The following is a 24,778-nucleotide window of genomic DNA, read 5'->3' as shown; positions in this document are numbered from 1 at the left end:
TGTCTTGAGCACATATGTACACGTATATACATTTTTGAGCACATATATACATTTTTTAAGTAACTCTTATTCTACCTTCAAATATCACAGCAAGTTGGAAAGTGCTGTTAGGTACATTTTACAGTAAACAGTGCAATTTATATAGGATTTTAGTGGGAAGTCGATAGCTCGCAAACTAATAAGATAGCAAAAACTTCTGCACCCTGATGCTACCCTATCCAAGTAATCTACAAAGCAGCCATAACTCAAGATACCTGAAAGCTTCCCTTAAGAAGTACTGGGGGAAGCAGGGGATCAAAGGCTAGGAGAGAGCTGAGACGGTCTTCTGCCCAACCTCCTGTTTGCAGCAGGCTCAGTTCTGAGGTCAGACCAAGCTGCTCAAGGCCTTAACCTCTCCTCCAACATCTGTGGCCTCTGCTGAAGACATTCCATGACATAGGTATTTGTCCCTTTCAAGTTCTAGCCATTGCACGTTGGTGCTTGGGGTAGAGAAGCATTAATAATTCCATCTCAAAAAAAAAAAAAAAAAAAGAGTCATATCCAAGGCAAAACACTTTTGGTAAAATAGGACTTGAAAATGTTGTCTCTTGCAAATAAATGTCCTAGGCTTTTGAGGTCAGTGATGGGTGAGTGGCAATTCAGGATGCTGCTGGAAACAAAAGTTGCAGCCTGAAGTCAGTGCTATGATGGTATGTTGGTGATATTTGGTTCAGAAGAGTGTTTTCTGCAACTACAACAACTAAAGCTGAAAATAAATGAATGTCCCTTTTCCTACACTTAAGATGCCTGTAGAATTACTGCCTTCTACTTCAAACAATGTAATTTTCTTTTTTTCTTTTTGTGAGGAGGGAAACTTGAATGAACAGTAATCTAATCCACGTTAACAAAGTCCTATAGTCAGCCTACTCATCTTAACAGTTCTCATGACGTGTATCTTCAGCACAGCTATTCCTTCTTTGCAATTAGAATATAAACTTTCTAAATATGTTTGAAATACACAAGGTGAGTCATTGGCTTGCAAAACAAACACTGTGAAGATTACCTTTTAGTATATTTTATTCTGCATATATGGTGATTTACTCTAAATAACACATCTTTTCTTTTTTCCCTCAACTGAATCTGCAGCTGTCTTAAGAACAGACAAAGCAACCCCTCAGCTTCAGAGCAAGATGGGACTTTTAAGTCTTTCTTGACTTCTTGAAGCCTCCAGCCACTGTTAACCTTTCAGATAGATGCTTGTTTTGCTGTGCTGCTTGGAAGGTTGTAAATAGCCACAAGAGTCCAACTAGTTAGTGCTTGTGTAAGGAATTTATGTTGACAAAGAACTTGAAATAGTTTTGCTGTGTTCTCTGCCAAGAAGTTTTGCTGCTAGTTTTAGGAGTGGAAGCTCCTGTCTCTTTAAACTGGATAAAACCATTTACATTGAGCAGGTATCTGTGTATGTTGTGAGAGGGAGGAGTTTAACTTCTTATAAGTGATGTAGGTGAAATTGCACTGAGAAAGTTGCTGAGAAACTTGAGCACATAGGAGATCCAAACCTGTGTCCTTGCTATGTCATCTTCCACCTATAGCATCAGAATGCAAGTCGCAAGCGCAAACTTAATACATTCTGCTAAGAGGTTTTCAGTGGTGCATCTGTGTGCTGTTGGTGTAAGGTGCTTGTTGGGTACTTGTATTTTGTAAAACAGCTTACAAAATCAAACCTGATTATGTTTAGACTTAGCCTAGCCATCTGACTGGAATTTAAAGGTAACAACAACAACTTAAAGGCCATCTACAAATAGAAAAGAAAGAAATTGTCTTCCAGGTTTCTCAGTGAGCAAATGTGAGTCTCTATAGCTTAAAGTAGGAGCCTTATCCTTAGGCTGTGGGTGAAAGTGCTGGTGTGGCCCCTGCAGCGCTGAGTGGGTGCAGTGACCAGCAGCCTGTCCTCGCTGGGTGCCCGCTAGCTGTCCGTATTCAGCTGCGACTTCATGACAAAAGTATTGCTGCAGGAATCTGCATTTTGAGAAACTGGTCAAAACTCCCCAAATTCATAACCTGCATGAACTTCTCAATGAAGGGTAAATTGGCTAATTATTCTGTTTCTTTCTGCAAGCTCACAAATGTTCATTAATTCGGTTACTTTCACTTGCAGAATGTTTTTCTTCTATGTTTCCTTTACTACATGTGGAACTTAAAAGCCTTTCTTGTCTTCAAATATCCAACCTACTGAGGAAAACTCTTCTAGTATACCTTTCCTTAAGAAGACAGGAGACAGTTAAATCCCTCCCCTGATCACAGCTACTTTTTCTCCCCCTAAGCACACCTAATTGTGCTTAGACAATTGTCTGAAATCTGGGGGAAAAAATGCTCTAAAACAGTGTAGATATAGTCCAACGCTATGGCTGTTTTTCTTACTAACTCAGGCATTGTAACATCTTTGGGAGTAAAATAGACCAGTCATTAATTTTACTTGAAATACTGTTTTTCTTTCTTTTTTTTTTTTTTCTTTTCATTTTCAGTTAAAAGGAATCTATTACATTTTAAGTGGAAAAAGGTTTATAGAAACTAGGAGTTGTGGCTCTCAAGGTTTATGAATAATTGAAGTTACTCAGCTGTGAATTGTGGAAACATATATATTTTTTTAAGAATTTAAACATTGTTTTCTTCACACACACACACAAAATCTTTACTGAACTCCACCTGCCAGAGTTCAAGGAGCATTTCAACAATGCTCTTAGCCAGGGAGACCTCATTGCAGCCTTCCAATACTTGAAAGGAGCATATAAACAGGAGGGGGAATGGCTGTTTACATGGTTGGATAGTGATAGGACAAGGGGGAATGGTTTTAAACTGAGACAGGGGAGGTTTAGGTTAGATATTAGGAGAAAGTTTTTCATACAGAGGGTGGTGACACCCTGGAATAGGTTGCCCAAGGAGGCTGTGGATGCCCCATCCCTGGAGGCATTCAAGGCCAGGCTGGATGTGGCTCTGGGCAGCCTGGTCTGTGGCTGGCAACTCTGCACATAGCAGGGGGATTGAAACTCGATGATCATTGTGGTCCTTTTCAACCCAGGCCATTCTATGATTCTATGATTCTATGACATAGGACTTGAATTTTGGGTGGTCCTGCGTGGAGCCAGAAGTTGGATTCAGTGGTGCTTGTGGGTCCCTTTCAACTTGGGGTATTCCGTGGTTATAAGGCATCAGTGTAGGCTCTGTGTACTTCTGTTTGCAGTGAAAGTCTTACCTCCAAGTCTTGAAAGCTTACTTGGTGGTCAGGTGGAACATCATGGGTTTTTTTGGGCCTCAGTGAAGGAAGCTGTTCTTACCGCTGTGTTAACCTGGCTGTGGGCTGGGTCCATGCTGTCAGGGACTGGCTGTAGAACTCAGTGAGGTGAACTTCTGTACTCTCCATTCTGAAGAGCTTTGATGTGGGCTTTTGTGGCATTAGGACTTTACTTCTAGAGCTTCTCTAGGACATGAAGTAATGGCTTTAAGTTGTGCCAAGGGAGGTTCAGGTTAGATATTAGGAAAAATTTCTTTTGAGAGAGAGTGATGAGGCAGTGGCACGGGCTGCCCAGGGAGGTGATGGAGTCACCATCCCTGGAGGTGTTCAAGTGATGTGGAGATGTGGCACTGAGGGATGTGGTTAGCAAGTATGGTGGGGATGAGTTGATGGTTGGACAGATAACCCTAGTGGGCTTTCCAACCTCAGTGACTCTGATTCATTTTTGTGACTTGTTTCCTTTCCTATTTTTTTTTTAATAAATCTAGGGGTGAGTTTTTAAAAAGGTTTAGAACAAACACTTTTAATACTCGTTATGTCAGTTACGCTTTTTCTTTCCAACTAATATCCTTCCTGAGTGAAGGCAGAGGTTTATGAGCAGCAGCGTTAACTTCTTAAGAGCTGGTTTTTGAAACAGTCTAATTTTTAACGAGTATTCAAATCAAACCAATAATTGGCTGTAGCTGATAACTGTACTTGAAGGGAGAGTGCTTTGCAGCTCCCACCATGATGTAGTTGGATGAGACAGCCCTGGAGTGCAGGCAAGCGATTTCTTTTCCCCTTCATCCTGCTGCTTTACTCTCACTTTGTTGTCAGCATGGGCCTTGATCAGGAAGAGGAAGGAGCTGACCTTGGAGGCTGAGGCTCACACACCCTTCAAGGAAGCATTGATCTGACAACTCCTGGCACCTCTGGCATCTTCCTTACACGGTTGCCCTCATGGGTCGAATGCTGTGCTGAAGTTCCCTTTGTTCACCCTTCCTTTGATGCTAAAAAGCTGAGACTCAGCTGTGAGAATCTTTCACAAGTGGTATCTTTTAAACAGCAAATTATTAGACTGGAGAAGGGGAGCAAGTTACATCCCCTCCAGTTTTTGCCTGTCTCCTGTGCTCCCTGTGCCTGCTGCCATCAAAGGTCTATCAAAAGCTGTAGCAGGAGGTGCTAGGAGCCTGCCTACTGCTTTCAGTGAAGAGCTGGAGCTTGATGCCAGCTTCTCTCTGCCCTTGCAAGCAGGTGTCACTGCAGCCACCACCAATTACAGCTGTATTCAGGGGACAGCAACATGATTCAGCCAGTCAAAAACAATATAAATGAAGGAAGCTTTCACAGTTCAGGGCTTGTGTATTTTTAGTAAGTGGTATGAGATGTAATCCAACAAGATAGCTGCATTTTTGTGAACTTAAACACTGCTCCCGTTCCCATCAACGGGCAACAGCATAGTGTAAAACTTGTGAAATGTTAAGAAAATAAGAACAAAGTAGGCTAAGACTTTTATCCCATCAGTGCTGATAGATCCTGCAAAAAAGTAAGTGTGTGTGTGTGTGTGTATATATATATATATATATATATATATATATATATATATATATATATATAAGTTTCTTTAGACTTAGAGCTTTCCATTATGTGACGAAAGAGACCAGACTTTGAAGGCTTTCAGATTCTCTTCAGTGGGCTGTGTGAAGTGCTAAGGAAGAATTCTCTTAAATCACTTCTTAACAGCGTAGCCTTCACCCAAGCCTGCATGTGTTTTGTACTAGTACAAAACTTGAAAATGTATTAACTTTATATCTTAGCTGAAGTTTTCCCAACAGTGCAGAACTGTACTCCTTTGTTTTCTTTATTATTAAAAAAGAAAAAAAAAAGTTTTATTGTCATTTACTGGATATAAATAAAGTACAGTAAACTGAGAGGTCTGAATCTCTTCACATATGAGCATTACTTAAGTAATTCTTTACTGCAGGTTTCCTAAATGTGACAGAGGTGACTGGGGAGAGGCTGTAGTGTATGGACAAGGTTATATTTATAAGCTGGTTGGCTTTTCTTGTGTTGTCATTATTTATTTATTTATTTATTTCACTTCAGCTCTTCTTGTTCTCCTTCTCCACTTGAAAAAATACGTAATTGCATTGAAAACTAACTGTAACACACCAGGGATCAGAATGAATGGTCAACCTTGTCGACTGTATCTATTTTAAGACATCATATGTATTATGTATAAAATTTGAGCCCGGGTGAGAAGGTAATCATCTGACACCTCTCACGTTGGATGATGGGACTTGATAGGTCAGATTGATGATTGGAATTGATCTTTCAGGATCTTTTTCAACCTAGATGATTGTATGATTCTAAAAATTAAATCTAGACCCTCTACTAGCTTTTAGCTTACAAGCTGCTTTTACCAAAAATCTCCAAGTATTGTTGTAAATTCTGGAGAGCAGAGGGGTTCTAATGCCTGGGAGAGATGAATGTCTCTTAACGCTGCCACTTGGAAGCTGCTGTGAACCCACAGGTGTTTGAAACAGCTTGAAGGAAGATCTGGATGTTCTTACTTTGTGCTCTGATTCAAAGACTTGATTTTTCAGAAAATAAACATGAGTTGTGTTCACACTGAAGGGGCAAATTATAATTTTTGTTTTTATTGATGTAATATTTCTTACAATTCTATTTCTACAGCGCTGGTATCACCTGCAAAGAAGAGCTTTTTGGTGATCATCAGTTGATTACAGCTTCTATAACACAAACCACCATCATGAAACACTTCCTGAGGTAACTGTTTTTTATGTTTTTTCAAGTGTTAAGTGACGATAATAATTGTTTCCATGCTGCCACAAGTGAAGTGTTTTAGCTGTTATCAGCAGTATGGAAAATGTGAACTAGTTCAGATGAGATTTGCTTTCTATTCACCTAGATTTCACAAAAGCTGTTTTAATTTAAATTTTGCTTTTCAGTACTTTATAGAAGCAATGTAGGAAATGTCATGTGGGTTTGGATTGCTCCATACTAGTAGTGTACATGCAGTGCTCAGTGTGTCTGTTTTTGGCAACTTGGAGTTTTGGAGAACTATTTGCGAAGTTGCAGAAGGGAGGATACTTGATAAAGATATGCAAATACTTTTGAAGCTGGTTCTGCTCCATTTGCTTTTGTGTATGACTTGCAGTTGTTTTTCTGTAAACTAGCAGTAGTACAGGAGGCTTGCAAGCACTGGCTTTCACTACAGAAATATCATGTTGTCTTTGTGCTGCACTCAGTGGAGAGAGTTGAATGCTCCTAGAAGTTAATACATATCAAGAGCTTAATTTGTGTATAAACCAAAGCAATCATTTTCTGTCTGGGTGGGAGAAACCTTTCTCAGGAGGACAGAAACATATGCTTCTGTATAGAGCATCTGTCACTATGTTTTTCTTTCTTTTTAGACTGTTTATAGTACATGCTACGGATATCAGCATCATAACCTCCAGTCTGATCATCCGTAATGACTGTTGTGAAGCCAGCCTTGCCCCAGGCATTTCTGTGGGATGCTTGGTTTGGTTACTTCAGATTTTTTGAGTCAGCTGCAAAAAAGACCTAAGCAGAATGTGTACAGGTTGAAAGTGTAAAGTGGTTATTTATTTGCTAACACCCACAAAAGACAGCTAAAATTTAATGAGCCATTAGGTTGAGCATTGATGTGTTCCCTTTTGAACTTACCAGGGTGGTGAGAGGTTGGTCGCTGCAGCTCTATGGTGCAGATTCTGGATTGTCCTCAGTCCTGAACGCTGATTCAGTGACCTGATGGCCTATAGCCATGCTGGAGCATTCCTTCTTGAATCCTGCCAATGATTGCTGTCTCAGTATTCTTGTAACTTTTACCTTTCTTTCTCTGTACAGATTTGATTATTATTTATTTTAAGCAGCATAAACCTGAGGTTACAGATTTGTGCCATATGTGATCTAGGCAATGATCATTAATAAACAATCCTCTACCACCCTATGGCTGCAGTGGAAGCCTCCAACATGAAGTCACCGAGGGATTTACAACTTGCTCCCTCCAAGGCCTGGTATCTTTGGAGCATAATGTAATTTTGTTCCTGCCTTATGGAGAAGCTGAGCTGCTGACTACCTCCAAGCTGGCAGTTCTTTTCTGACTTCTGTGAACATCATATTTGCCTTTAAACTGCCTGTTCTGCTCTCTTTTGGTTGTTCTGACCCCAACAGGGTTTTTTTCACACAGGAGAACTCAGGCTGTTTTGATTATTTATGCTCCTTTGATGCTTCTGAAGAAATCAACTCCTTTTTTTCATGGCATTTCTAAAGTGAATTCTAAAAGTTTTGAGAAGTCTTTACGTTGTTATCTTCTCTTAATTAGCCATGGCATAGGTCATGAAAAGCAATTTCTTGTTTAATTAATTGTTATAGGACTTAATCATGAAATGTTCGGTGTTCTGAATGTAGAACAGAAGGTGAGGATAAGGGGGAATAGAACATAGCACCTCAAACAAGAAAATACTGTTGAAATGGGAAAACTATTCTGTTTATTTACAAGAATCTGGATTTTTCGTATTTGAGATTAATCCTTTAACATAAGACTGATATGAGTTTTATACTGCTCAAATTTCTTATGTATTAAAAAGATACAAGGACGTTAAGAAATAAACTATGGTCATTCTTCAAGAAGACTGCTTACTGGCAACAGCAAGTTCTGTTGCACATTACTGCTGCAGTTGCAGACTTCTGTGACAGTGAATCTTAAGCAGTTAAGCTTAGATCTGCAGGGAGATTTCTGTGCAAGACGTTGATATTTAGCCTTCCAGCTTGGAAATCAGCTGGAAAATAAAGAAGTTAACATATATTGCTTGATATTTGGTAGATTTTGTCTTTCAGCAAGCTCTTGAGCTGCTACTGTAGATCCATTTGTCCTGAAGTGCTTGTTAAGATCGAATATAGTGTGCTGCTGGTGAGGACTGCTCAGTGTTACAATGCTTTCCTTGGTGTACAACATGGATCAAGAACTGGACTAGTTGATGGTGGTAGCAGCTGTAGTTTGTGAAACTTCAGTTTTCCTACTTGGATTTATCTGTCTCTTGTATGGCAAGTACAGCTGTGAAAACAGCATTCCAGATGTCTTACCAAGGCTGAGCAGAGAAGGATCCCTTTCCTACGTATGATCCACAAGTATATGAAGCTATAAGGGCCTCACACGAAAAGGAATGTTGGCTACACTACCAAGACTGCAATTGCTCAGTTTGTACAAATAACACTTGTACATCCTCATATTTAAAGGAAGGCAGTAAGAAACTGTTTGCTTTATGCTGTTGACATGGGTAAATTGTTTTACATAAAAGGTAATACATTTTTCCTACTGATATTTATATGTCAGACAAGTATACAACATCACTTTTAAAACTATGGCATATTGTTTTACTGCTTCTGATGCATATATTTACTCAAGATGTGTGTTGGATAGTTTAGTTTTTGGGGGGATCTTTGATTGTGTTGTGTACTGTGTGTTTTGATTTTCTTTGTTTTCTTTTAAGATATCCTCTCAAAGGCAGTCTTTAGCTGGTCCAAAATGGCTTGACTATGAAGTTGCTTATCTTCGTTGACAGTCACCATCATTGCTTAAACTGAAAAGTGAAATAGATGGTGTAAAAGTAGCTTAGAAATGTTGCTCATAATTTATGAACTCCAAATTCAGACACTGAATGAGGCACTAATTAAAAAGATGTGAGGAAAATGTGTGCTCTGGTGCCATGTAGTAAGAATGGCTTTGATAAACTGAAGTCCTAATGTGCTTGAACAATTAAAATGCAAAAAACTCAAAATGAGTCATAAATTGACTCAGTTGCTTATGCACTCTAATTTGTCAATCTGAAATACTTCCTGTGTTCCTGCCTGTCACAGAACTGTTTTGCACATCTGCATAGTCAAGAAGGGGATGTGCTTATTTATGCAAGTGGTAGCTGTTTTGACGTCTGGGTATTTTATGAACATTTTCTAAGATTGTCATTTTTAGACATCAGTGTCTTTAATGTAGCTGCAGTGTCTTTGCCTCTTCATTTACTGTTTTTCAACAGCTGCTGCCTTCCAGTGGGAAAAACTTTTTTTACATCAACCACCACAGTAACTGGAATAACTCTAAACCCAAGGGCACGCGTTCACCAGTAATCTGCAGGACTCTTATCTTCCTGACAGTGTTTATACCTCTAGTCCAAGGCCATGTCTAAATGAAAGCAGCTGTTCTATGTTTCTTTTCTTTTGCAGCTCGCCCTTATCTGAATTATCCCTGAAGTTTAAAATATTATTTATTAAATAATAGAACTCTTCCTCAGTGAAATGTTCAATCCTTCCATGCTTCTTCTTTTTTTTTTTTCTTTAAGAGAGTTTTGAGGAGTCTCTTGGTGACACTTGCACACTTCCACCTTCATCGTAACTTACATTAAAATTGTGTAACTTGGAGAACCACCTGCAGCAGACATTTTAGCTTCTGTCAGTAAATCCTAAAAACTTCTGATGGCAAAAGAGTCAGTGAGCACCAGCAATTTTAAGCACAAGTTCTGTTCTATTGGAGTTCCATCAGATGAAATGAAAATAAAGCCAGTAGAAAGCAAGAGAAGAGAGTGTGGAAAGCTGCTGTTAAAAACTACTTTTATATGTTCTCTTGTTCCTATGGTGACTTGCTTTCATCTCTAAATGGAGAAATGAGTTTCAGTTGTCAAATCTAAAAAAGTACAGAAGGAAAATTTCTTTTAGTTAATAGCATGCTTGTGTATGACAGAAATGATAACTGGTAATTACTCCTTGGTTGAGCTTCTGTACAGTTTTGGTTGCACAAATAAGCCAAAGATGGTCAAGTTAACTAAATTCTCACAGTGTAGTATCACTTGCTTAATCACTGATTGGTTCATCTTGTCCATGCATAGCTAAACAGTTTGTCTTCACCTTCTCAAGTCTTTATCTTGTTGTGCAATGCTTTCTTCACCAAGCTATTTTTCAGGAAAAATAATTGCATAGGTATCTTTCCTATCCATAGGACCTAGAACAGTTTTTGGTGTTGTGCCCAGTGACAGGACAAGGTACAATAAGCACAAGCTGAGACAAGAAGTCTGAACATGAGGAAGAACTTCTTTACAGTGAAGGTGACAGAGCACTGGAACAAGCTGCCCAGAGAGGCTGTGAAGTCTCCTTCCCTGGAGATACTCAGAACCCTCCTGGGTGCTTTCCTGTCCAACCTACTGTAGGGAACTTGATTTAGCAGGGGATTGGACAAGGTGATCTCCAGAGGTCCCTTCCAACCCCTGTGATTTTGTAGTTTCCCAGCTTTAGTTACATTTTTCATTTTACCCAGGGTATTTATTCAGTTTGTAACTAGCTCTGGAAATACTAAAGTTCTGAAACCACCAGTGAAGGTGTTGGAAAGGAAGGGAAAATAAACAGAAACTGATAAAATAGAAGGTGTTTATCCATTTCAGAAATGTTTCACAGAAACTCTTCTCTATTTCCTCTTCTGTCGGTGGAGCACTGATTATAAACACTTGTTGTTTAGACTGGTGTGGTGGTGGCTTTAAACATTGGATAGCACTTCATAAGTCTCTTCCAGGCATGCAAGGAAATGCATATTCATTTCTAAAGTCTAGTATACCTTTCCTCTGTATTGACATCAGAGTTCAGTGATGTTTTTTGAGTGCCAATCTGGCAGAGTTATGCCTAGCTGCATTGTTATTTCTCAGGAGCTTACAGGAAACTTCTGACCTCCAAGTGACTGGTATCAATGACTAGGAATGTTTCACCTGACTTCTTGTAGGGCAGTTGTGTTTCCTCTTGTATGGCATTCCCAACACAGGAACCTGTTCATTAGGCCTGTGTGCATTAGCATGTTATCACACAGTTTTTTAATTTTACCTGAGAGAACATTAATGTGAACTCTTCTAAGATGCTTTTCATGTATAAACACAAACTGTAGATCTGTATTGTTGCATACAGTATGGGAGGAGGAGGAGCTCAGGTCAGGATGGGAAAGGGTAAAGTCACTTAAGAAAGTCTTCCTTTCTGTAATGCTCCTGCACTTGAAGCTCATCTTAGGAACTGAGGCATAGTTGTGCAAACCCTTCTGAAAACTGCGAATAACTACACAGACTGGTAGGGAAGCATGCTGTTTTCCATGCCAAGAAAGCCTTCAAGGCCAAACAGGGAAAAAAGCCAAAAAACACTGAGATTCAGTGGAGAGAAGGTCTAGAATTGCTCTAAAACAATGAAGTTAATGCTACCATAGTAGTCAGACACGTGGTTAAAGCAAGACTTCTGTGAGGGTTCTTTACAGTATTCTGTGTCTTCTATTATAGTTACCAGTGCTTCTGCTTTACTGAAGTGCAAAGTAGACAAAAGAAAAGTTAACTCATTCACAAGTGTGCTTTATTACAGGACTTCTGCCAGCAAGAGTTCCATTTTGTAAAGAACAGCTCCTTGAAAACAAGCTTGTGTTACTTTTTATGCTGTTCATGTTGTAAACAGAAGATTTCAGCAGTTGTTATCTTGAGATGGATGAGTATTAGAGAAATGAAGGTATCTTCAAAGGCAAACTTTCTTCTACAAGTAACCTAGTCAAAACTAGTGTTTGCTTTATTTGCTATAGCTGCTAAGTAAGTTTTAGTGAATCACATGCAGTGTTTGTGTGTTGTAGTGATTTTCTGTAGTAGATACAATTTTATGTAGCTAATTTTTGTTCAGACCATAGCCAAAGCAAAATTTCAGTTCTAAATGTGTTTGCAACCATGAAATATCACAGCTCATCCCGGTTAGAATTTTTCCTTTGATTTGTTAATATGCCATTGAATATAAAGGCAACAACATATGATCAAAAGTGTAATTCAAATGCACCTAACACATTCTGTTTTTCTTTCTGTTGGGAATTTACCCACATCACACAGTATGATAAGAAAGAAAGTTCTGAGCAATAAAGTGAGTTGTGATGTTTCAGCTCTAGAGGTAATTAAGTGTAGACATGAACTTTCTTACAGAAGTTTTTGTTTTGTTTTGATTTGTTTTTTTAATGGGATTCATTTCCTTCATTAGAAGGAAATCTCATGAAGTTAAGAAAACGTTTCCTCCCTTCTTTCTATATAAATGAGCTCTCTGGGTAAGGAATTGAAAGCAAAGCAGACCAAAAGGAGAATGAGTAGTTTAATTTCTGCTACAGATGTTTGACATCCACCTTCCATGTGGAGGTGGATGTTGATTATTGCATGCATTTTTCTGGACCTTTAGCCTGAGCACAGAGCTGGGTCGTGCTGAGAAGGCTGAGGGATGGCTATACATGTTGTGTTTTGATTCTTGGTGTGGAAGGACAAGCATTAAGTCAACTCTTTGATGGTTGATACCAAACATCTACTGGAAGAACTGAAATGCATAGTGTGAAATTATGGGCTTGTTTTCAAGCCACAATGAGATGTTGCAGCTGAAGGTATTAGCTGACTCTGTATGAAACTTACTCTTTAAATGTCTTACATTTCTGACTGTTTGACGAATAATGGACTTATCTTCTGATAGCTATTCTTGTTCTTAATATTGAATTGATTGCCTTCCATGAAACATCTACAAAATTCTCACAACAGTGTGTTCTGGCTCATCTTGGGATGGGAAGACCCAAATATTTCCAGGTCAGCAGCTGAAACTCTTTTAACTGACCCAAAATTTGATTCCAGCGTGGGAGTCTTTCTTCTTTCTTTGAGTTTCACTTCCTATCTTTATGCAACAGGAAGCCTCTCTGCATAAAGACAAGGGGTTTTCCTATACACAGGCATTTAGGAGTGTTAAGTGAATTAACTAAAAGTGTGAAGATAAAGTGGATGCTTTTAAAGCATGCTAAATACTTGTGTGAATGCCCTCCATTTAGACATAAAATGGCTTTAGTTCCTTTAGTTTAATCTCTCTTCAAAGGAGATTAAGCTAAAGTGAGCATAAAGCAGATTAAACTCCTGTGTGGACTTTAACATGAGTTAACTTATCTTCCCTTTCCTGAATGTCCTTCTGCAACATGCCCTTCAGGTTGTGCTGTGAAACGATGGAGTTATTCCAGCTTTATTAAAGCTGTACTGATTTAAGTACCTGGAATTTAGTATTTTCAGAATAACCAACGACTCCACTGTAAAGGATAGTAATTTGTCTTTTAACAGATAAATTTCCTTTGAAAGTGTCAAAAGTATGTGGAGGAGATAATAGGCTCATGATGAATGCACACAGACATAAAGGATCAAATAATTTCTGACCATACAACAGCAAGCTATTTTATTAAAGTTGTATAGATGCTTTCATAGGATATAGTTACAGAATCACTGCAATTGGAAGGGACCTCTGGAGACCACCTTGTCCAACACTCTGTTCAAGCATGAACTACTTAGAGGCGGATGTCCAAGACCAGTCCAGATACCAGTGTTTCCATTGTCAGGTCTTGGCAATTTGCCTTTTCTTGGATGAGCTTTTGACCTCAAGGATGCTGAGTGAATTTGTGCCACATCTCATGTCATTGTGCTTTCTGCAGGGTTAGAAACTTGGGTAACATGGCAGAGGCCAGGCCTTCATAGCTGTAAAAATAAGAAAGCCAAATTATGCCCACCAATTATAGCCCATGAAACTTGTTTTTGGGGTGGGTTTATATAACTGCAATAGCAGTTGTGGTGTGCAGGCATGATAGCAGCTGCAATGCTTTTTAAAAAAAATAAAAAAACAAAACAAACAAACAAAAAAACCCCACTTGAAAATAGAGCATTTCTCATGTATTTGTTTATTTCCTGACTTCATAGGATCACAGGATAATTCAGATCATAAGGGGCCTCAGGAAATCTCTTGTCCTTTAACAGCCATCAGGATAAATGTTTATAGTGTCAATACGGGTTTTGGTTTAAATCTGCTCTTAGGCAATGGACGTTTTGGGGGTCAGGAAGGCCATTCAGTCTCTGTGATGACCTTGTTTAAACAAGGCTCTGCTCTAGACTTATTTTCAGACATTTTTCTGTTTGTTTGTTTCCCTGACAGAATGTTTATCCAGGTATGCCTGTACTTCTACTGCAAGTGCTTGTGGCGCTGCCTGAAGTTTGTGGTCAGGAAATTAACGGGGCGATGTGAATTGCAAAGGATCTGTTACAATACCAAGCCTGGAGCTGCCAGGACTATGAAAATAGGTAACTGAATTAATTAATTCTTCAAGCCTTTGTACCTTTCTGCATGTGCTAAAAATAGTATGACTGTTTAAAAAACAATAATCAGCTACATTTATACTGGATTCATTTAAAATTGTCTGACGCAGTGCTTTCAAATACTGTTCTCTTACAGAGGCATCACTGAAAGGTTCAAAAAGTAAGGTGAGTGAAAGATCTGATAATTCATTTTTCCTACTGTGTCCTGTCCAGTTTTGTTCAGTTGGCTGTTTGCTCACCATATAAAAATCACTATAGGTTTTTATATAATCTCACATTAAAAACATCTCCTACTGAGGAGAGAGCTGTGACCACCATAGCAGGTTGCCTTACAAAGCTGGAGAGTGTCCTATGCTGTAGGGACAGTCACAGCTGGGCAATAGGCCATGGTGGAGAGAAGGGTGGTATTCTGTGATTGAGAGTTTCTTAGGTGGATTCCTCATTTAGAATCATGGAAATCATAGAATGGCTCAGGTTGGAAAGGACCTTAAAGATCCAGTTCCAGCCCCCTGCCATGGGCAGAGTTGCCACCCACCAGCTGAGGGCCCCATCCAACCTGGCATTGAATGCCTCCAGGGATGGGGCATCCACAGCTCTCTGGGCAGCCTGTGCTGCTGCCTCACCACCCTCTGAATTAAGATTTTCTTCCTGACATCTAATCTAAATTTCCCCTCTTTTAGTTTAAAACCATTTCCCTATGTCTTATCACTATCTGCTCGTGTAAAAAGTTGGTCCCACTCTTTCTTATAAGTTCATCCTCTCCTAGAGTTTATGTAATCTGCAGTCAGTTACTTACATGCTTTATGCCTCAGTTTCTTTGCCATTAAAGCAGGAGTAAGAGAAGTTGAAGGCAGCGGTGCCAAGATAGTCATGAAAACTTTGTTCATTCTTTTTAAATACACTGATGGGAAAGACTCTTCCACTTCGTTCTTTCGCTATAGCAGTGGTCATGCTTCTCACTAATCTGAAACAAAGCATTTGTATGTGCATTAAGTTCACTCAACCATTTATTTCTCCTACATGTTGAGAACCAGTGTTGGTAAGAAGATTACCTCAGTGTTAGCAAAAACAGTGTCACATTGGCCATAGTTGTGCTAAAAGTATATTTGCCTAATCAGAAAGGCAGAGTCTTATATAAGACTGCATCTAAGCAATTCTAATTGTGTAATTTTGAGACAGAGCACCACAAATTTCAAGCTCTCAATTTTTGGAAGGTTTGATCATTTTTTTGAAATACAGAACTTCACGAGGCATCTGCAAGGCAGTGAAATTGCCGCAAAGCAAGAGGATTGAAAAATATATTTTGTTACTAAATGAAGGCAGTGTAGTTGGGTTGGTGGTCTGAAGCTGCTGCTCAGCTGGGAGATTCCGTGCAAATTGTCTTCACTTACATCTCCTGCAGACATGTACTAGGCTGGCTGCATGGGCATGGACAATTGACTTGTGAGGACAGCGCTCTGCATGTAGTCAATAGGGCTAGAAAGTGTGTGTGCATGTGTGTGTGTGTGTAGAGTTGACCCTTCTGGGCTGTTAATCTCTAGCTGTTGGGTATCAAGTTTACCACTGTTAACATATTGATTCCTGTGGAAGCTATTGTTCAATATATATCCTTAAAACCTCTTTTTAGCGGCTGCAAACTTCAGTAAGTGTTCACCCTGATGCTATTGAAAAAACTATAGATGACATCATGGAGCTGAAAAAGATTAATCCAGATATAAATCCACAGTAAGTTCATGACTTTCTTATGAAACAAATGGGAATTATTGATTTCTTTTCAGTACCCAGGTCCATAGAGAACTAGTTCTTCCTAGCTATTTTGGGACACAACTTGAAGATAAATTTTGTTTTCGGTGTAAAGCTTTGTTGTCCAAAAACCAATGAAAAAATGAATACCCTTTTATGGGGACTGTAATAGGAAAGTCCTGAGTATCTGCTTCCTGAATCATATTGTCTTAGTATATTGTTGATATATTGATTTATGGGGGGCCACTTCCCCAGGTATAAAATACTGCCAATGCAGGTGGTCATGGAAATAACAGTGATGGCTTCTTAGCAAGGCTGTAGGGAAGAAATTGGTCTATCATAACCAGTAATCCAGAATATCATTTCTGTTTTTTTTAAAACTGCTTTGAGTTATTCAAACACAATCTTTAACAGTACACACTTTTTTTTTTATGCTGTTGGTTGGAACCAATAATGTCTGGCTAACCCTTGCTGTCCCAGATTGACTGCTGAAATTTCCGGTTCTATCTCACAATATTTTAGGGAGTTGATCACCATTTGTCCAAGCCTTTGGGATTTTTTGCATCTGGTAATTCCATAGCTTGGCTTACAAAGTAGTGGTATTGTCACAAATACTCTATGCTTAAGTGGGAAAAGGAGAAGGGTGCCACAGCTCCAATGTTTCAGTGTTTCACAGAACACTGATAGCTGAAATTCAGAAAAAACAGCAGTGAAAAATTATTGACGGTAACACCCAAGGAAAACCTACATGGAAATGCAAATGTGCACAGCTCAGAGCCTGACCTGTGGACTTGGTTAACCATAGCATTAGCAATTGGGCTAATTGAAGTATTCTCTTTCCATTATTGCACCCTTGAGTAACAGGGTGGAATAATGCCAAGACACATGGAATTATTTAAAATAGTATTTCATGTGACACCCGAGATCATCTGTCTATCCCTGTGGCATTGCCTTTGGCTTCTGAGGAGATGTTGTCTTCTAGAAGAGAAGGGGAAAAAGGGTTTAAATGTCTTGTACTTGTTCAGGTCCCTGACTACATTTGAATGATTTGGTCCTAATATATGGGAAAGAAAACCTTAATATTTTTAATTTAATCGAGGTATTGTTCATATGCTTAGCATAGAACAAATGCTGAATTGTTTTTAAGCTAGAAACCGTGCATTTAGCGTTGTATAGGGCTGAGTCATTCACACCTGTGCTCCCTTCCCTGGCATCCTCCTTTAATTTGCTTTAACCCTTTCCAAGCAGTGAGGAATATTGGTCTGGGGTGTGTTAGGTGGTGCCACGTTCAGTGAAGCAAACCCTGCCACTAAATTGCTCCTTAATGTTCATTAATTTAGCTAAACTTTAATAATCTGGAGTGAATTTTCATATGTGACACACTTAGGTTATATTAAACTCTTCTGGAGAAATTTCAGCAGGAGCAGGTCAGGGATGTCTTTAGGCAGATTAAGGAAAATCCATTGGTTTGCCTATTCTCAAATATCACAAAACCTGCCTCCAAACTGTCTTGTTCAGAAGCTCTGACCTTCCCTTGCATGGCAGAGACATAACATCTCCTCGGGTAAGGACGAGGGGACGTGTTTCTGTAAATCTGTGTACAGTCATTTTTGTTCATGTAGCATTTTTGCAGAGCAGAGCTACCATCCCAGGAATGTTTGCACTGAGCTGTTCTTGAAGCCATGGGCGGCTGTGATCTGAGAAGGAGGTGGTCCCATTTACCAATACCTTTGAAATAAGCATGTATATATATTTAGTGGTGGGAGCAAGTTAGCTGAGTAACCAGGTGGCAGTCCATGCTGTTTGGTTATTTTGAAGTTAAAAACACAGTGGCTGTGGCTTAGCAATGCTCTCTGGCAATTCTATCAGGCTTTTTATCTTTCTTTGAAATGCAGCCTTTCTACAAAATGGTAGGGAATAGCAAGTGAAGCATGTGAAAACCAAGCATCAAAGGGGGGAAGTGCTGCTTAGATTATTCCAAACGGGTTACAGACACAAACAGCATGCAGTTGCAGCAGGAGAAATGGCCTAATGATGACATCCCTTATTCTGTGTATTAATCTCAAAAGATAAGCAGTGAAAATCCTTCTGCTCAGAACTCTTAATAGTATTAAGGAATAAACAGAATGTTTCAGCGCACCAAACAGGACAAATGAAGAACCTGTACAGCTTAATACATATCTATCATCAGTGCAGCCCAATTCTACTAACAAAAAAAATTCCTGTACGTGATTGAATATTCTTATAATGGCTGTGGTATACTACATAATTTGTATTTTACAGTAAAATCTTAGCCTAAAACTAGGTAAATTGTAATTTGAAGCCTTAGGAGTCATGGTGGGTTCTTTCTTTTTTTAGTCTTTATGATGCATCAAGTTGATGAACATTACAAAAATTAAAAAAAAAGAGCCATTAGTGTGACTCTTAACAGCAGACAAAAAGAAAAAAAACATCTGCCTACAGGCAGATCTTTCAATTGTTACTTCAGGTTTTTAGCTTCTTTATGTGGGCTCTTGTGACGTGGAAATAAAATGCTTATTTTTAGCTTTTTGCTGAGTTTCCCCCCTGTCCATTTTAAATTCACTTCCCTGGTCTCGGGGCATGGTTTGGGAAGCTGCCATTTGAACGAGGGGAAAGATTCAGTGATGTGCTTATAACAGATGTTGAAAGCTGCTGTGTATTGTTAGAATGAGACTTTTGTATGTGAAAATTCACCATTTCAGTTTAAAAGTCAATCGTTATTTTTTTAAATCAAAGCAGTGTGCAAAGTAAGACTATGCATTTTATAAAACCTTGTTTAATGTAATATTCATCTCTTGCAAATCTCCCGCAGTAATTAAAGCATTGGATTATTAATTTGTTGATGTAGTATTACGCATGCATTAAACAGGTATGTATGCTGTAGTGCTGTGACACGAGTGAACTGAATTGTGTCTCCTTCCACCCTCAGGCTGGGAGTATCTCTTCAAGCCTGCCTGCTGCAGATTGTTGGGTACAGAAATCTGATTGTAGAGGTTGAAAAGCTGCGCCGAGAGCCGTACGATTCAGAGAATCTGCAACATGAGGAAATGCTTTTGAAGGTAGGTACTTAAGAGACACTGATTGAGCATCCTTTATTCATCCCACCCCCAAAGGGCTGGTCTATAAACCTCTTGATGTTTTTATCACCTTCCTCCATTATGTACTGCTTCAAGATTAGTCTACAGCGCATACTGGGTGTAGCACATTCTGTAACACCTATACATACAAAACATAGTCTGGGTATAACATCTTCCAAGCGAGCAGCTTATTCCTTGTTGATGAATGCATGTCAGTTGGCTGGATTACATCAAGGTAATGAATATGCAGCTCTTACTGCAGATAACAGCTCTGTGCTGTAAGTTCTAGAAAAACAGCAGTATGTCCTACTTACATACAACTTTCTTCAAGATGAGAAGGATATTTTTACCTCTCATAACTAGAATAAACAGTTCTTCTCCTTGGCTTCCTGAATTCTTGAAGATAACACTTGTGTCTTGGAGATACCAAATGTGTTGATAAATTGTTATTTACCAATAGAAATAGAAAATAGACCGTTCTTCAGTATAATAAATGAACAGTTATGAAAGCTATCCCACTGGAATTTTAATTCGTGATTTAAAGAAAACATTGCATGAAAATAAATGTGTTTTGAGGAAGGTGATCTTGAAACTGTAAGCAGGGAGACAGCTATAGACCTCTTAGATTGTAAAGCAACCAAGGAGATAATTTTCAGAGGTTTTAAAAAAAAAGACATAAGGTAGTATGGTTTTGTTATTTAAACAAAAATAATGGAAACTTGAGACAAGTTACTTTTGGTTCTGCTCCCACTCAACTTTTTGTTTTTGGCAACATGTGATGATGCTATTGTCTTTCATACTACAATTTGTCATCTAGTGGCTTATACAAGTTATAGTGAAAACTTCTGGAAATGTCATTTTACTGACTTGGACTTCCAGATACTTTCAGAAAATCTCACTGGGCATCCTACATACTTCTCAAATGGTCATAGAGTTCCTGTAGGTGTCTGAAAAGCTATTTTTAAGGGTTAGCTCCTTGCTGGGACATGGAAGTCTGGCCTGGAAGGAGTCTATCTAGAACTTCGTTTAGCCACAAGGCTGAATAGGGCAGATAGACTTCTGCTGCTGTGCAATCAAAAGTGTAATTTTCTGGGGCTGGAGAGGACTTTAATTGGAAGGCCACACAGACTTATCAGTGAGGAAGCTCACGTATGGGAGATTGGAGATCCTGGTGTCAACCTACAATCTTCGTCTTCGATAATACCAGGTTCCTGGCTAAAGGTCTAATGTGAAGGTCTTTGGCTCCAAGAAAGCATTCTTAAATTTGTTGTGCATCTACATTGCTTGGAGAGTAAGAAGTAGGGTATGAGGGGATCACAGGTGAGGAGCACTGGGAACTGGTTCTTTTTTCCTGGGCACCTGGTCTTTGGGGACCTGTTTCTTAGATGTTTATGAAAATGGCAGCTGTAATGTGTAGTCACATAGCATTAAAAACAGAATAAAAGCATAATGGAACCTGAGCATTTGGTGGTGGAGGGGAAGCTAAACAGTATACCTTACACTGTAAAATTCTAGGTGTTGAAAAAAGTATCAGTAACTCCACATCTCCAGTGTAACCTGTGCAATAGCACTTGTTTACAGCAGGCTTTTTGCTTTTGTGAATTGTCATGTCAAACAAAAATATGGCCAAGGGTTTAATTCAGCTTTCAGCTCACACTGGGGAAGAATAAGCCAGTTGGTTTTCATTGCTTCTAGGTATTCTGCTGAGTGATCTCTGCAGTGGGTAACTTGAGATCCTAATGTCTATTATTTATTCATGCTTACCAAGAGGGCAATTTATGAATGAGAGGAAAATTAAGTTAATGTGATTGAACTAATAAATAATACTACATTTAGTGTCAGTGAGTGAAGTGTCAGGCAGTGAACAAGGAAGATGTCAAATATGATATAAACAACACTTGATGCTTTATATAGTCATTGCAAACTAAAATCATTAGAAGTTTTAATCTTCTAAAGGTATTTAATTTAAAATTCAGTTTGAATTGTTAAAATTAATACAGATTCAGAGTGGATTATGTGGAAATGTGCATACTGCTCTTTTTCTTGGAGAGGCTTCATCTGACTGTGTCTTGAGGCCCTATCAGCTATGGGTTTTGGGGAACACTTGATTTCTCAACACACTTTTGAAAGCATAGATTTGTGATACAGCACATAAGATGTGCAGAAAGTTATGCATTTGTCAGGCAGGTCTATTTAGGCTGCTTTTAGGTGCCTAGCAACATGATATTTAAGTACTAAAGACACTGGGCCAGTGCAGCTAAGTGGTTTTTTTCCAGCTGAGGATCTGACTTCTTAAATCATTTTCTTGCTTTTTTGTAATTTAATTTTTATGTGAGATCAATGAATGATTCACTCCTCAGTTAAATTTGAAGGTGGAATGTGCTATTCTTATATGGATTTTTGTTTTTATATTTTCTGATCTGCTCTTTAACACTGTAGTAGCCAAGTCAGCACTCTTGATTTATAACCCTTTTGGAGACTTGCAAAAGACACTGGGGATAAGATTGCTGCAGAGCCTCAGGGACCAGAGGGCTGATTGCTTGCCTCTCTGCCAATGATTTACAGCCAGGTTCCAGCCCATTCCCATCTTGATGCTTAGGGAGACAGGCTCTAGTTTGAAGCACAAAGCATGAACAAAACAAGCCCTTGCGTGAGATGTTCAGGTCAGAAGGTCTTTGTAGGGCTGAAACAGCCACAGTATTTGAGAGCTATTGGAGATTTTGTTTATTTATCTTTTTTTCCCCTGGCTCTCTTCATACCCAGAAATTTCATTTGATCTTATGCTCTGGTTGCTGGAATGGCAGTACAATTATGTGAAAACTCACCTTGCTTTTAAGAGCATAAAAAGTCATACTTATGTGTGGAGGTGTAATTATATTCTACCTGTGATCTTTCTAGTTATGGAAATGCTTGAAGCCCAATTCACCACTGAAAGCTCGGATTTCGAAGCAGTGGTGTGAAATTGGTTTCCAAGGTGATGATCCTAAAACAGACTTTAGAGGGATGGGTCTCCTGGGCTTATATAACTTGGTGTAAGTATGCTCCTTTATAGATATATTTGTGTGTCAGAAGCTGTGACAAGCAGCATTATGTGCTGACTTTTTAGCAAGTCTGAAGAAATAACTTCTAAAAGCATTAGGGATTCCATACAGAAACTTGAAAGGATATTTTCTGTCTCAGTTTTTAGGGAGAGAAGTTTCTCTTCTTGAATAGCTCTCCTTTCTTACAGTATTCCTCATTCAACAAGGTAACACCATTTGCCAAGACCTATATATATATTTTTAAACCCTTTTTTAGTTTATCTGTGAAACAGTAAGTTAACACTCTCTTCCCACAAGAGAGTAACTGTAAAGTATGTTTTTAACAATATCTACATCTCTTTAGGCAAAATGACCTGGAAGGGGGTGGATAAGAGGGTTATGTTACTGCTCAGCTTTCTTGTTTTGGAATTCCATGCTGAATTCCTAGGTAAAACACTTGAAATGTAACCACTGATGGTAGACTACTGTAGAACTACTACTTCAATTTCTTTCTGTACCCAAAATCAAACAACAAATTTACACAACTATTTCCTTCTGCCTTGTGCAGGTCAGATGTTTGCTAACATCTGGGGCCGGCAATTTAGGAATCAGTCAGGTTCTGTTATTTCCTTCAGCCAGTGTATCTGCTGCAGGTAGCTACATAACTTAATTTTAGCAAGTGATTTAACCCCTCCCTATTAGAGGGAAAAAAAAAAAATACTTCCTGCTTTTACACAGTGAAAGACAGAAAGAATCACCAACTTGTTATGTCATTCTCTGTCCAAGATCAGTGAAGGATATGAACTCTTGAATCTGGATTTGAGCTCCCACTGGATAGAAATCCCTCCCACGTCTTTAATTTCATAGCCTCCTGTGATGACTTTTACCTCACTTAATGAATCTACCGGATTAAGAAGTCTGATCTGCTCTATCTTGAGCTCAGCAGCCGATGTATGCTAGCAGTAAGCAACAGATCTTATGTAGGGCAGGCAGAAAGAGGAGTCTGCTAACCCATGCTCACCAGCAGCTCATGGAATTGCACTTGTCATTTGAGCCTGCTTTTATCTTTCTTTTTGTGGATCTGAGTTTAATGAATTCCAGATGTTAGATGCTACTCATACTGTATAATGCATGTAGTGACACTTAAAAGGGCTGGGGCTGGTGTGTGTGGATAGCTAGATTCCTAAGATTTCTTTTGCTGTTTTTGTTAACAATTTACCCTAAACATATACCTCTGCAGGTATTTTGCCGAATGGGACACTGAGGTAGCCCAACAAGTTCTTTCTGATTCTCTTCACCCTAAATACAGGTAATGCATGAGGCAAGCAAAGAGTAACTTGAGAGAATATCGTGCTGGCTATTAGCCTGGGAAGGGTGCTGTGTGTTCCCTTGGTGGGGTATTGGCACGTGCTATCTGTTTTCAAGTGCTGATCCTGAAAGCTGATCAAATTCAAGAGACACACTTGTTTACTGAAATCTTCAAAATAGTGAAACCTACTGTTAAATGTTTTCACTTAATTTCTAATTTCAAGTGGTTTTACATTTTTATTTACCTTTGTTTTTTTTTTTTGTTTGTTTGTTTTGTCTTTTCATAATGAAGGGAAGTCACTAAGAAGGAAATAAGGTATTTTTTTTTCTTTTCTCTTTAGTTTTATGAGACTACATGTAAATAAGATCAAACCATACTCCACTGCAGTGTGTTATAAACTGAAAACCTTTCTTACAAAACCAAGAGAACCCCATTCCCTTTCTCCAAACGCCACAGTGTTAACTCATTTATATGACTGTGCAACACTGGGACCCTCTGAGCATGCTAATATATAAAGAACAAAACCAACCTTTCTTGATGTAGCTGGAGAACTCTGTTTTAGACACATTTAGTACCAAATTTCACCAACAAATTTTAGGTGAATTTAAAGTACTAAGGGGGGTAGGAAATTGTAGGCAGTCCAAATGTGCTCATACCAGCTGTGACTGACTTGGCAATCAAAAACTCATTACATTCTCCCCTTACTTATATTCACATACTTTGACTACCTTACGTAGTGATTGCTCTAAGCTGCCTACTTCAATGTCCTGACTTCTGAGAGATGAGGTGCCTTCAGATGACAAAAAGTTTGTACTGTGAGTAAGATTTATTCTATCAGGACTAGGGGAATGGATGTCTCTTAGCCAGTGCAACAGAAATCAGTTGTCTCAGAATACTTTTTTTCCTTCTACCTGTAACCAGTAGTGTTAGATACCCCTATATCAGGTGCACGTGTGAATCTTGTGAAACTTTCTAACTCAGTATTTTGTAGTGAAGTCCCTAATGGTAAACTGTGACAAAAAGCACTTGTAGGGTCATATGGAATGGAAGCACAATAGACTCTAAGCTTTGATTTAAATCCTCACATTCAGTTTGTCTGGGGCTTCTTTTTATATATTGGCATTCACTCTCTCACTATAAGCACCCCCCAGATTTGGTCTGCCCTT

The 24,778-nt window shown here is 38.9% G+C and overlaps 1 protein-coding gene across 5 annotated transcripts in view; it reads left to right on the top strand.

Annotated features, from left to right (window-relative positions):
* ELMOD1 (ELMO domain containing 1) overlaps window positions 1-24,778 on the top strand; it is a 44,065-nt gene that overhangs the window by 11,428 nt on the left and 7,859 nt on the right. For 3 of the 5 annotated variants that reach the window (XM_090133899.1, XM_090133898.1, XM_031606188.2), the window contains exons 2-9: window positions 5,948-6,040; window positions 14,282-14,427; window positions 14,579-14,607; window positions 16,070-16,167; window positions 19,136-19,265; window positions 22,182-22,315; window positions 23,544-23,612; window positions 23,904-23,927. In XM_090133899.1, the coding sequence (XP_089990025.1) occupies window positions 6,024-6,040; window positions 14,282-14,427; window positions 14,579-14,607; window positions 16,070-16,167; window positions 19,136-19,265; window positions 22,182-22,315; window positions 23,544-23,612; window positions 23,904-23,927 (647 nt within the window). In that variant the 5' untranslated portion in view covers window positions 5,948-6,023. Of the gene's footprint in view, window positions 1-5,947; window positions 6,041-11,671; window positions 11,813-14,281; window positions 14,428-14,578; window positions 14,608-16,069; window positions 16,168-19,135; window positions 19,266-22,181; window positions 22,316-23,543; window positions 23,613-23,903; window positions 23,928-24,778 lie in introns of those variants that run through there. The other 2 variants (XM_031606189.2, XM_031606190.2) reach the window with 2 other exon arrangements.

This window comes from Phasianus colchicus, chromosome 1 (genome assembly GCF_987193195.1).
Source record: "Phasianus colchicus chromosome 1, bPhaCol1.hap1.1, whole genome shotgun sequence".
Lineage (NCBI taxonomy): Eukaryota > Metazoa > Chordata > Aves > Galliformes > Phasianidae > Phasianus > Phasianus colchicus.
The sequence above is the reverse complement of the archived record's forward strand: the minus strand, read 5'-3'. Positions and strand labels throughout refer to the sequence as shown.